Source organism: Musca domestica, unplaced genomic scaffold, assembly GCF_030504385.1.
Source record: "Musca domestica strain aabys unplaced genomic scaffold, Musca_domestica.polishedcontigs.V.1.1 29, whole genome shotgun sequence".
Taxonomy (NCBI): Eukaryota; Metazoa; Arthropoda; class Insecta; order Diptera; family Muscidae; genus Musca; species Musca domestica.
Window position 1 is genome coordinate 726,992 of NW_026712296.1, and position 12,822 is coordinate 739,813.

The 12,822-nt window shown below is 36.6% G+C and overlaps 2 protein-coding genes across 3 annotated transcripts; one reads left to right on the forward strand and one right to left on the reverse strand.

Moving 5' to 3' along the window:
• Nucleotides 1-261: 261 nt before the first annotated feature.
• Nucleotides 262-714, reverse strand: LOC101899921 (cuticle protein 70, isoforms A and B-like). The gene is made up of 2 exons (XM_059124502.1): nt 703-714; nt 262-671 (listed from the first exon to the last, which is right to left on the reverse strand). Exons 1-2 carry the CDS (start codon nt 712-714, stop codon nt 306-308), a joined length of 378 nt encoding a protein of 125 aa, XP_058980485.1. The 3' UTR covers nt 262-305.
• A 7,790-nt stretch (nt 715-8,504) lies between these two features.
• LOC101900384 (pupal cuticle protein C1B-like) lies at nt 8,505-8,972 on the forward strand. Of its 2 annotated transcripts, XM_059124462.1 has the most exons (2): nt 8,505-8,693; nt 8,754-8,972. In XM_059124462.1, the coding sequence occupies exons 1-2, from the start codon at nt 8,505-8,507 to the stop codon at nt 8,907-8,909; spliced, it is 345 nt and encodes a 114-aa protein (XP_058980445.1). In that variant the 3' UTR covers nt 8,910-8,972. The 2 variants fall into 2 exon arrangements, with proteins under 2 accessions (XP_058980445.1, XP_005184608.1); XM_005184551.3 differs by having other exon boundaries at nt 8,505-8,972.
• The last annotated feature ends 3,850 nt before the right edge of the window (nt 8,973-12,822 follow it).

Consider the following 12,822-nt stretch of genomic DNA (forward strand, 5'->3'; position numbering starts at 1 on the left):
GACCGATCTCGATAAAACTCTTTTTTTTTGAGGGTTTATCTAGAATACATATTAATTTAAATTAGAAACTAACAGGAAAGTAATTGGTACTAGACCCTAAAAGAAACATTTTTCTTTAATAAACAAACGTTGTTTTTATAAAAACAACAATAAAGGGATAAAGCCTGACCATTTTGCAACAACAAAATACTACGGTATCCCGAACAAACAAGCAACACTGTTCTATTTTTCTTTTAATAAATTATTTTTTGTTGTTTATTGTTCAAATTCAAATTAGCCATTTTCAGTGAGATAATCCATGTCATTTACAACAAAACTGGGGCAGGAGCTGCGGCATAAGTCAAGGGAGCGCTGTAAGCCAATGGAGCGGCATAGGCGGCAGCGACAGGGGCAGCAAAAGTCTTGGCAACGAGAGGAGCAGCAACAGTTTTGGCTACCACGGGGGTGGCAACGGGAGCAACAACTGGAGCGGTGGCAATACCATTGTAGTTACGGGCAACATATTGGCTACTGGTGGCAGTGACGACAGGAGCTGGAGCGGCAGCGACAACAGCAGCTGGGGCAGTGTAGGCCAAGGGAGCACCAATCAAACCAGGCTTGGCAGCAGCACAAGCAATAACGGCAAAGACGACAACGGCCTGCAGGGATATTATTATTTTATTAAAAAAGTCCTTATTTTAACTTCTGATATGACAAACTTACAAATTTGAACATGGTGGAAAAGTTAGGAAATTTTTGTGTCGATTTCTAGCTCAACAAATTGATAACTGATAATCTGGGCGTTGTGGAAGCTCAAATTTATATTTCCACCAAAAAATGCTTCACTAATTGATAAAAGACTTTGACAGACTGAATGTCATATTTTCAATGTCGCTTTAGGGTGTTCTTGAAATTTGGTTTTAGTTGAATTTGCCTTCAGAAGGCAGACGAAAAATTCCATAAACATACTTAACTTCTTAATTATTAAATGAAAAAAAAAAAATGCTAGTTTAGGCAACTGCCGTGCATGTGTGTGGAAGGAATTTGTAATTAGTTTTATGTTTCGTTTTCGACATTAAGTCTGCTGTCTGTTTATATCACCCATCCATGTTTAAAATTACTCAAACAAATGTTTTCAGTGACACTAAACAATGTTCGTACTGAGTACAAGTATTTTTGGAATTCTGTCAGTTGTACTCCTGAAATGTTAATCGATCGGTAGTTTTCAAAATATGGCGTGTGTGTATTAGTTTAAAATTTGTGTATCAAATTGAGAGTTCTAAAATGGGATTTTATACAAAATCTTGGAAATATATTTGTCCTATGCTCTGATAGTTGTATCTAGATCAGCTGTGAATTTTCAGTATCAAATATAGAAAAAAACAGTTAAAAGGTATCAGTAAGTTTCGCGGACTGATGTATACCTTCAGCCAATGTTCGATTATTTATGTATATTTTAACTTCTGTTATGATTATTCTAATTGTTGACCGACTATGGTGTAGGTTCCGAATGAATGGGCCAATATTGTTCTTCACTTTATATGAAATATGTGAAATGCGTAATGTACCAGATGTAGTCGATCGAAGAATTCCATTTTCATACTTCATCTAATACAAATTAAAATATTAGTATAGGCAAAATTACAAGAAAATCGAACAGTTATATCCAATTTTATGCGAAATCATAAATTCCATATCCATCTGAGATTTCTGGCAAAAAGAGGTATATTTAGATGTAGCAAGTTGTAAAGAATCGCTGACTTGTTTCGCAAATTATGACAGATAAAAGTATTGAAAAAAATTGTGACCCTTTGTTGGTGAGGTACCAGAAGGTACAACAGATCTTGTGTAAGCACAAATGTATGTATGTGTGAAATTTGAAGAGATTTTTATGCTTATTTCGCTATCTTTAAGCGTTTCTTTTTTTTTCAAAAATCATGAACCCTCTGTGGGGAAGGTACCATAAGAAATGGTCCGATCTCTACCGTCTTTATAACAGATCTTGTGTTAATTGAAATATTGAGACTTGGTACAGTCTGAATGTAATCGGATGTTAATTTCGCGTTTTATGAGAAATATTGGAATGTTTGAAATTTGAAGAGAATTGGATGCTGAATTCGATACCAATAGTTTTAATTATCCAAAATGTTGACCCTTTATGTGGGATGTAGGAGTGAGCCGATATCTTTCATATTTGTAACAGATATTGTGTTGATAGAAATATTGAGATGTGTCAAGTTTGAAAGGCATCGGATATTAATTTCGCGTTTTATGAGCTTCATGAATATTCCAAATTTTGACCCTTTGTGGGGGAGGTACCAGAAGAAATGGTCCGATCGCTACCATCATTATAACAGATCTTATGTTAATGAAAATATTGAGACTTGGTACAGTCTGAATGTAATCGGATGTTAATTTCGCGTTTTATGAGAAATATTGGAATGTGTGAAATTTGAAGAGAATTGGATGCTGAATTCGATACCAATATTTTTAATTATCCAAATGTTGACCCTTCGTGTGGGATGTACCAGAAGGAGTGAGCCGATATCTTTCATATTTGTAACAGATATTGTGTTGATAGAAATATGGAGATGTACCAAGTCTGCATGGAATTGGATATTAATTTCGGGTTTTAGGAGGTTCATGAATATTCCAAATTTTGACCCTTTGTGGGGAAGGTACTAAAAGTAGTGAACCGATACATCCCATCTTCACAGCAGATCTTGTGTTAGTAGAAATAATGGGATGTGTGAAATATGAAGAGTACCGGATGCTTATTTCCGATTTTATGATCGTTTTGGTCATTCAAAACTTTGCCCCTTTATGGGGGAGGAACCAGAAGGAATGGTCTAATCTCTACAGATCTCTTTACAACAAATCTCGCGTTAATAGTAATATTAAGATGTGTCAAGTCTGAATGGAATCGGATGTTAAATTCCGTTTTATGAGTTTCATGTATAATCAACATTTTGACACATTGTGGGGGAGGTCCCAGAAGGAGTGGACCGATACATTCCATGTTCACACCGGACTTTGGGTTAATAAGAATATAATTTGAAGACAACCAGACTCTTACATCACACTTTATTGGAGATATAATTATTGAAGATGTTTTACCCTTTGTGGGGGAGGTACTTCATGGAGTAGGCCGATATTGTCCATTTTCGCACCTGACCTAGCACCGATGCAAATATTAAGATTTGCAAAGTTGTAAAGTAAAATCCACTTATCCTCACTCTATCCTCAGTAAAGAACATTTTGAAAATGTGACTTTTTGTGGAATAGGTAGCAGAAGAAGTGGACCGATATTGCCCATATCCGAACTCAATCTAAGTTTTATAATAATATTACGATGTACCAAGTTTGGACCAAATCGGATACTCCTTTCGAGAGTTATCGTGCACACCAGCCAGCAGACAGACAGACGGACTTAAGGACGGTCATCACTAAATCAACTCAAAATGCCCTGAAACGGATTTGGTCCAAAGAGACCTAAGGTCTAACCCATTATTTCGATAGGGCACGTTTTAGCCGTATCAAATGATGCATACTATCTCTAGCCATATGGCTGGGGGCATAATGACAGAAAAGAAGCCATTTTAGGGGTAGCCATAACCGCCATCCTGCATACGGCCCAGCCAGGGACTGTTGTAAGCTCAGTTCTTGCCAGATATACGAAAGACCACTACATAATGTAGAAAGCGGTACTTTAATTCTTTATTGACAGAACAAGTTAAATACTATACGCCGCACAGAGGGGTTGAAATCACCAAGACGGAGACTAATTGAAAAATTAATCAAATTTAAATTTAAAAGTAAAAAATAAATTTTTTTGGAATAAGTGTTTTTAAACTATTGTAAAATACAAAATTCAAAGTTCTTCGTTTTTTTGTGTTGGTGGGTCTTAGAACCATTATTTTGTGGTGTTACAACCTTTTCGGTAGAATTAAATTGGAATTGGATAAAAAAAACAGCAGTTTTAAATTAAGACGCAATTTAAAAACATAAAGCCCTCTAAAGTTATCCTTGACAAAGTGAATAAAATCATAACCCTCTAAATACCACCACCTTAACTCGTTTCAATTTCCAGTTCACGTTCTGTGTCTCTTAACTGTACCGATACATTGTCGTAGTACACTTCGTGTGTTCAATGCCTTACCCTTCATACAAATTAATGTTACTTCGTCCTTGACTTTCGACGTTCTTGAATTTCGTAATACTTGACGAAATTGTAATTGTTTATGTCGTCATCAGAAAGAAGGGAAAGAAGATGATGATTCGAATAGTTAACAAAACAAACACACATACCGAAGCATAACTGGAAATAATACTCCAAATAGCGAATGAATTTACAATTAACATTCCGAAATACGTGTGTAGCCGAGACGTGATCGGCATTTTGTCGTCTAGGTAGGCCAGCACATTATGTTGTACCGACTGTCAGGTTTTAATTTTATGGTTCGGTAGTCGAACAATGTGATTTATTTATTTATTTCGAAAAGTGTTTGTAATTAATAGCTACAACATTTCTTTTAATTGTAAATAGTAACACCAATAAATAAATAACAAGGTATTAAGTGTATTATGATTTACTAAAACCAGTAAAGGAAGATCGAAAATCGGGCGTGGCCGACTTTATGATACCTCACACCACTATATTTAGTATAGCTACCCGTAACATATAAACGTTTATATTGGGAATTTATGTGAAGTAGATCATACGAAAAATAATCATTATTGGATGCGTATTAGATTTAGATCTGTTATAATTTGAAAACAAAAATAACTAATATGTGGGATTTTTCACTTAATGCATTTGGAGAACGCTTAAATTAAAACATCTATTTCGGAGCTATATCTGATCCAATTTTCACCAAATCCAAAATATTTGAGCTGATATTAATATTTTTTGCACAAAACCGTAAAATCGGATAAAAAAATATGTATGGGAGCTGTACACAAATCTGAACCGATCTCCATATATATACAGGGTGAGATGAAAAAACTGCAACCAACTTCAGACAGCTGTCATTTCAAAGCCTCTCGCCCTATAGCCGTCTAAAATATTTCAGAGACAGCTCATTACAATTACATTACAGAAAAAAAGTTATTCGTGATGGAATTCAAGCGTGATAGTTTGATTTCTTTATATTTGGCTAGAAAACCACAAGTGGCTATCGTTAGAGCACTCCAGCATTTAAATGTTAATAAATATTTAGTGTCTCGTACCATCGCTCGTTACCGTGATACTGGTAGCATAACCGACATCAAGGGAGTGGACGGAAGAAAACAGCAACATCAGCAGAATTGGTTCGAAAATTAAAGAAGCGACTTGATCGAAACCCGTAACGCAGTGACAGATAAATGGCTCGTGAGCTGAACATATCGCAATATTCCATTCGGCAAATATTGAAAAATGAGCATTACCCCATTAAAATTTCAAAAAGTGCAGGAACTTACACCGCAACAGAAAGAAAATAGACTCAAAAGAGCTAAAGAGTTGCTTCGCTGGGCCGAAAGTGGTGAACTGCCGAATTAGGTTTTCTCCGATGAGAAAACATTCGTTGTCCAGCAGTTTGTAAACAAACAAAATGATCGTGTTTTCTTGCAAAAGAGGTCAGCTGAAAATGTGCACCTTCGGTTGGCCTCCAGAACTCAAGCGCCGGCCATTGTGATGGTGTGGACCGCCATAACAGCCGATGGTCGCTCGCCGCTCGTATTAATCAACCGTGGCATCAGAATAAATGCCGAATATTATCGCGAATATATTCTAGAGGTTGTATTAAAGCCTTGGGCACGCAAACATTTTGGCCGCACTCAGCACGCGCCACCAAAGAATGGTTAAAAAATTAGGTTCCTTGCTTCATTTCCAGCGCTCAATGGCTACCAAAATCTCCGGATACCAATCCGTTGGACTATTATGTCCGGAGTATTTTGGAAAGCAAGGTTGGCACTAAAAAATACCAAAGTGTCGATCATCTAAAGCAAGCGCTTCGCGGGAATGTGCCAAAATACCACAGAGCAACATTCGGGCAGCGTGTGACGGTTTATGATCTCAAATAAGAACTCGCCAGATCTTGTTATTTGCTGGTGCATTTGTACCAAAAGGAGTGGTCCGCTATATCCCGTATTGACACAAAATCTTTTGTTGATAAAAATATTGGGGTGTGTAAAATCTCAAGACAATCGGGCTCTTATTTCACAGTTTTAAAGATCCTTTGTGGGAGAGATACCACTTTCCCTAGCACCTAGAATTTACAAAGTCTGAAAAAATCGGATGATCCTTTCTTGTTCTATGATGTAAATTATTTTCTGCGATAATTTTGACTATTTTTGGAGGATGTACCAGAAGGGGTGGAGCAATAGTGTCCATCTCCGAACTCCATCGCAGTTTGATAATAATATTACGATGTAACAGGTTAGAATAAAATTGGTAACATTTTCCGATAGTATATGGTGCACACAAACCAGACCGCAATTAGATCGACACTAAATGTCCTACAACGGATTTGGTCATATAACACCCAAGGTCTAAACCGCTATTAGCATGAGGCACGTTTTGTCCATATCAAATGATTGATACCCTCTGTTGCTATATGACATAATAAATATTAGGAGAGATTTTGACACAAATTGAGAATGCATAAAGTGTTACATATATATATTTAGTTTACCCTAGACTTATAAAAAAACAAGTAAGCAAAGGCTATATACGTGCGGGGCCGACCATATGATACCCTACAACACTACAATATATTAGAAGCCCCCTTATGTCCAAATCCATTTTGGAAGATTTAGCTTTTGAAATTATGTCAAGAAGCACATATTACCCTAAGCATTTTGACCAGGAATATTTGCCCAATATTTACGCACTTCATCGTGCTGTTAGTTGTTGTAGACTTCTTCCCTGTCCTTAACTCTCTCCTCACGCCGTCCTAAACTCGAACTTCATGCGAGATTTCGTGTCCTTTGGTTTGCATTTGTGACCTTTATAACGGATGCAAACTCAGGAACATTTTTAGTTTTGGTCCATTTCAACCCCTAAATATATTGCGGGCATCTTTGAAAACAATAGGTCTAGCCCTTCTGAGCCTTACCCTATCCTTGTTAACATTTTCGTGATAATCGGACGATAATTGCAATCTTTATATAATAAACCCAACCTGTGTTGTAAGGTGAAAAAAAAATTACAAAATATACACCTCAATATTATAAGTCAAATTGAAAAAATCGCATGCGATAAAAAATATGAAAAAAATAAAAAAAAATATCACAAATAATACAAAATCTATATTAACATCATTATTGGCATCTTTTTATAAGATTTTTTTAGATTTTATTCTTTTATGACAGGAGGGCATTCAGAATTGAAAAAAATTGTCAAAACAATACAGCCATTCTTGAGATATAAGCATTTTAGCTAACATCCCCTTCCTTTGTTTATACACATTGTATATATTTCGCTATATATATCCGTTATATTTACTATCGGCATCTACGTAACGGTCCGAATTGACCTGTTCATTTATTTATGATTTCGCTGGGACTAAAATATTCGCGGTTTAATGGAAATTTGACTTTTATGTAACACAAATGTTCAAGTCTTTTTCACCCACTAAATATTACCCGATGACCATCAAAATTGGAAGGCTTCTGTCCAGCCTTAAGCTCTAGCCCCATGTTAATTTCCGCGTCGATTGGTCCATAATTACGACCTGTAGAGTAACTGCAAAATCAGGATTTTTTTCAGTTTTTGGTCCATTTCGACCCTTAAATATTATGCGATCATCTTCAAAAGATGAAAAAAGGGTTCTATTCTGATCGTAACCCCACCTACATTTTAAATTTCGTGAAGATCGGGCCATAATTGCGACCTGTAGAGTGATTACAAATTAACATGGACAGACGGACAGACGGACGGACGGACATACATAGCTAGATCGACCCAGCTCTGCGAGATAGGAATATCCATACATACTTTCCTATGTGGGAAATCAATATTTCGTGGTGTTACATAATTTTTGGCCCAATCAAACTTATAATACCCCCAACACAAAGTGTTGTAGGGTATAATTAACTGAATACTCGCTTTTGCCAAACTTAATACAAATATATCTTAGTCAAGTTGATAGAGAATATTTTTGTTCCCGACGTCAAATTTACAATGTGACGTAGTGTTGGAGAATATAAACTAAACTAATTTGAAGAAAATTATTAGCTACAATCGGTTAAAATAATTTGCTTTTGAAAACATTAAAACCTATACAAATGCTTAACTATTAGCACCCGTTTGTTATTCGAAATACATGCATTCCAACATGTGTGTGTTGGGCATTTAAATTAAGTCAATGGAGTGTAAACGAAATGTAACAACAAAACAGTTATCAGGGAATCCAAGTACACACACATATATGTCTAAGCTTATCAATATAACAAACTATAAATAGCTAACTTAATTCTGATTTCAGTATCAGAAGTTCTTCACATATCTGAATAGAAGCATTCGCCAAATAAACTCAATCAAAATGTTCAAATTTGTTGTTGTCCTTTTCGCCGTTATTGCCTGCGCCGCTGCCAAGCCCGGTTTGGTTGGTGTTCCTTTGGCCTACACCGCTCCCGCTGCTGTTGTTGCTGCTGCCCCAGCTCCATTTGTCACTGCTACCAGCAGCCAATACGTTGCCCGTAACTACAATGGCATTGCCACCGCTCCAGTTGTTGCTCCCGTTGCCGCCCCTGTTGTAGCCAAAACTTTTGCTGCTCCCCTTGTTGCCAAGACTTTCGCTGCCCCAGTTGCCGCCGCTTACACTGCTCCTGTTGCTGCCGCCTACTCTGCCCCTGTTGTTGCCAAATATGCCGCCACCTATGCTGCTCCATTCGCCTACTCTGCACCCTTGACCTATGCTGCTGCCCCAGCTCCTGTTTTGTTGTAAACGAACCAATAATCCAATTGTCATAGATGTGATAGAAATAAATACATAAATTATTAAAACAAATTTTCAAGAGTATATTTTACGTAAAATCAAGTAGAATTTAAGGAACTTTATCTTATTATAACAATATAATATGTTTGGTCTTTTGGGACATTAATTACACTGATGCTTTATCAATTATCACTTGGAATTTAAATACGACTTACCGATGAATAGCCTTCGAACAGATTTCCATACGTATTTTTACGAAATTTGGATGTATGAATCCAAAATCCATCCAATTTGAACTTGCATTACACTTTTGCTGCACAATAAAAAGCAAATCTAACGAAGATATATATGAAACCTATATCTAAATTTTGACTGATTTCCTCCAATTTCAAAAGGGTTCCTCTTTGGGCCAAACAAATGATTTTTGCAAAATTTCATCTCTCTCGGACAATAAATACGTCCTGTGCTTTGTTTACAAATATACTTGGACAGACAGATATGCATACATCGACTCAGAATGTAATCCTATGCAGATCATCAAAATCTCGCTTCCTTCTCCATTTTACAAACAAATATACCAAGACATTATGCCATTACCGCAGTGTGGTGTAGGGCACATAAATAAATCAAACAAGTAAAAAGAATGTAAGTTCGAATGGGCCGAACTTTGAATAGCCTCCACCATTTGGAAAGAATTTGGCAATTCTCAAAAACAATAAATAAAAACAAGTAAGCAAAGGCTATAGTCGTGCGGGGTCGACCATGTGATACCCTACAACACTACAATATGTTCAAAACCCCCTTATGTCCAAATCCATTTTGGAAGATTTCGCTTTTGAAATTATGTGACGGAGCACTGCCCAGATATTACCCTTAGCATTTTGACCAGGGACATTTACCCTATATTTACGCACTCCGTCGTATTTTGCGATCATTTCCAAAAGCAGGAGGCCCCTCTGTATCTCCAAATTTAGACTCTTCTATACGATCTTCTTGTCTACGATATTAGGCTATATTCGTCAACGAAATCAGCAAAAAAGGCAGAAGTTCGCACTTTGTGTATTTCGGCTATCGCCTGTAAGTAATGTTGGTATTTTTCAGACAAAAGTAGTGGTCCATTCTACCCGCTGTCCTAAACTCTAAATTCATGCGAGATTTCGTGTCCTTTGGTTTCTATTTATGACCTTTATAACGGCTGCAAAATCAGGAACATTTTTAGTTGTTGGTCCATTTCAACCCCTAAATATATTGCGGACATCTTTGAAAACAATAGGCCTAGCCCTTCTGAGCCTAACCCTACCCTTTTCGTGAGCATCGGACAATAATACCAATCTGTATATAATATCCCAAACCTGTGTTGTAAGGTGGAAAAATATTACACCTTAATATTATAAGTCAAATTGAAAAAATCGCATGCGATAAAAATATGAAAAAATAAAAAAATGTCACAAAATACTAAAAAATCTTTATTAAGATCAATTTTGACTTATTTTTATGCGATTTTTTTAGATTTTATACTTTTATGTCAAGAGAGCATTCTGAATTGACAAAATTTGTCAAAATCGGTCCAGCCATTCTTGAGATATAAGCATTCCATCTAACATTCCTTTCCTTTGCATATACACATTGTATATATTTCGCTATATATATCCGATATATTTACTATCGGCATCTACGTAACGGTCAGAATTGACCTGTTCGTCTATTTATGATTTCGCCGGGACTAAAAACATTCGCGGTATAATGGAAATTTGACTTTTATTTAACACAAATGTTATAGTCTTTTTCACCCACTAAATATTATCCGTTGACCATCAAAATCGGAAGGCTTCTGCCCAGCCCGAAGCTTTAGCCCCTTGCTAATTTCCGCGTCGATTGGTCCATAATTACGACTTGTAGAGCAACTGCAAAATCAGGAAATTTTTCAGTTTTGGGTCCATTTCGACACCTAAATATTGTGCGATCATCTCCCAAAGAAATAGAGTTCTATTCTGACCTTAACCCCACCGCCATTCTAAATTTCGTGAAGATCGGGCCATAATTGCGACCTGTAGAGTGATTACAAATTAACATGGACAGACGGACAGACGGACGGACGGACATACATAGCTAGATCGACTCAGCTCGGCGAGCTAGGAAGATCCATATATACTTTCCTATGTGGGAAATCAATATTTCGAGGTGTTACATAATTTTTGGCCCAATCAAACTTATAATACCCCCAACACAAAGTGTTGTAGGGTATAATAAAAAAAATCTTAAAAATACCGAATGTAGCTGTTACATTAGGGTCTATACGACGACATGGACCTGTAATGCCATTATTCAAATGCGAAACTTAAAGAAAATCGGTGAATAATGTAGCTAAAATCATCAAAATACCGAATATCCGGAGGTACAGTTATATGGGGGCTATACGAAGGCGTGAACCTGCACAGACAATTTTCTGTCTTAGGCTGTAGTATCCATTACGAACTTCAAATATGAAATTTGAAACAATTCCGGTGAATAACATCGCTAAAATCATCAAAATACCGAATATCGGGGGGTACCTTTATATAGGGGCTATACGAAGACGTGGACCTTCACAGACAATTGTCTGTCATAGGCTGTAGTATTCATTTCAAACTTCAAATACCAAATTTGAAACAATTCCGGTGAACAATGTCGTTAAAATCAACAAAGAACCGAATATCCGGAGGTACCGTTATATGAGGGCTTTACGAAGGCAAGGACCTGCACAGACAATTTTCTGGCTGTAGCATCTATTTCGAACTTCAAATACCAAATTTGAAACAATTCCGATGAATATTGTCGCAAATATCATCAAAATACGGAGTTACCGTTATATTTTCAATACCAAAAGTCCTGAAGACATAATATAAATTTGAGTAAAATTTTATCAATCTACTCCAATTCGTTCGAAAACTAGAGTGATTTCCACAGACGGATAGACGGACAGACGGACGGACATCGCCATGTCGACATGGAATTTTATGCTGATCAAGGATATATATACTTTGTGGGGTCTAAAATGTATATTTCGAGGTGTTACAAACGGAATGACAAACTAAATATACATTCCATACTATGGTGGAGGTATAAAAATCTCGATTCCCATTATATATTAGGAAAATGTTTTCATTAATGTGCCAAAAAAAGAATCACGAACACACTTCCTATATTTTATTATTTTTTATACCCTACACCACAAGGTGGTCAGGGTATTATGTCTTTGTGCATTTGTTTGTAACAGGCAAAAGGAAACGAGATAGACCCATAGTTCCTTTTGATGATCTGCATAGAATCACATTCTGAGTCGATTTATGCATGTCCGTCCGTCCGTCTGTCCGTCCGTCTGTCCGTCTGTCCATGTATTTTTGTAAACAAAGTACAGGTCGCATTTATTGCCCGATCCAGATGAAATTTTGCACAGATCATTTGTTTGGTCCAAGGACGAAACCTATTGAAATTGGAGATAATCAGTCAATTTTCGATTTGCCTTTTATTGTGCACCAAACGTGTATTATCAGCCCGAATTGTGTGGAATTTTGCATATACACCCAAATTAGGCCTGAAAATAAGTATGCCAAATTTGATCGAAATCGGTTCGAATATAGCTATAGCTCCCATATATATTGTTCATCCGATTTGTTATTTTTGTCCTCCACCGCCGTAATATGCACTCTGCAACAACAATATTTGGGGAAATATATCAAATACAGCTCAGAAATACATTTGCTAAATTTTATCGAGATCGGTTCAGATTTGGATATAGCTCCCATATATAACTTCGTCCGATTTACCTTTTATTGTGCACCAAACGTCTAATATTTGTCCAAATGGGATGGAATTCGGTACTTACGACCGAATTGAGTCTAGAAGCTAGTATGTCAAATTTGGTGAAGATAGGTTCAGATAT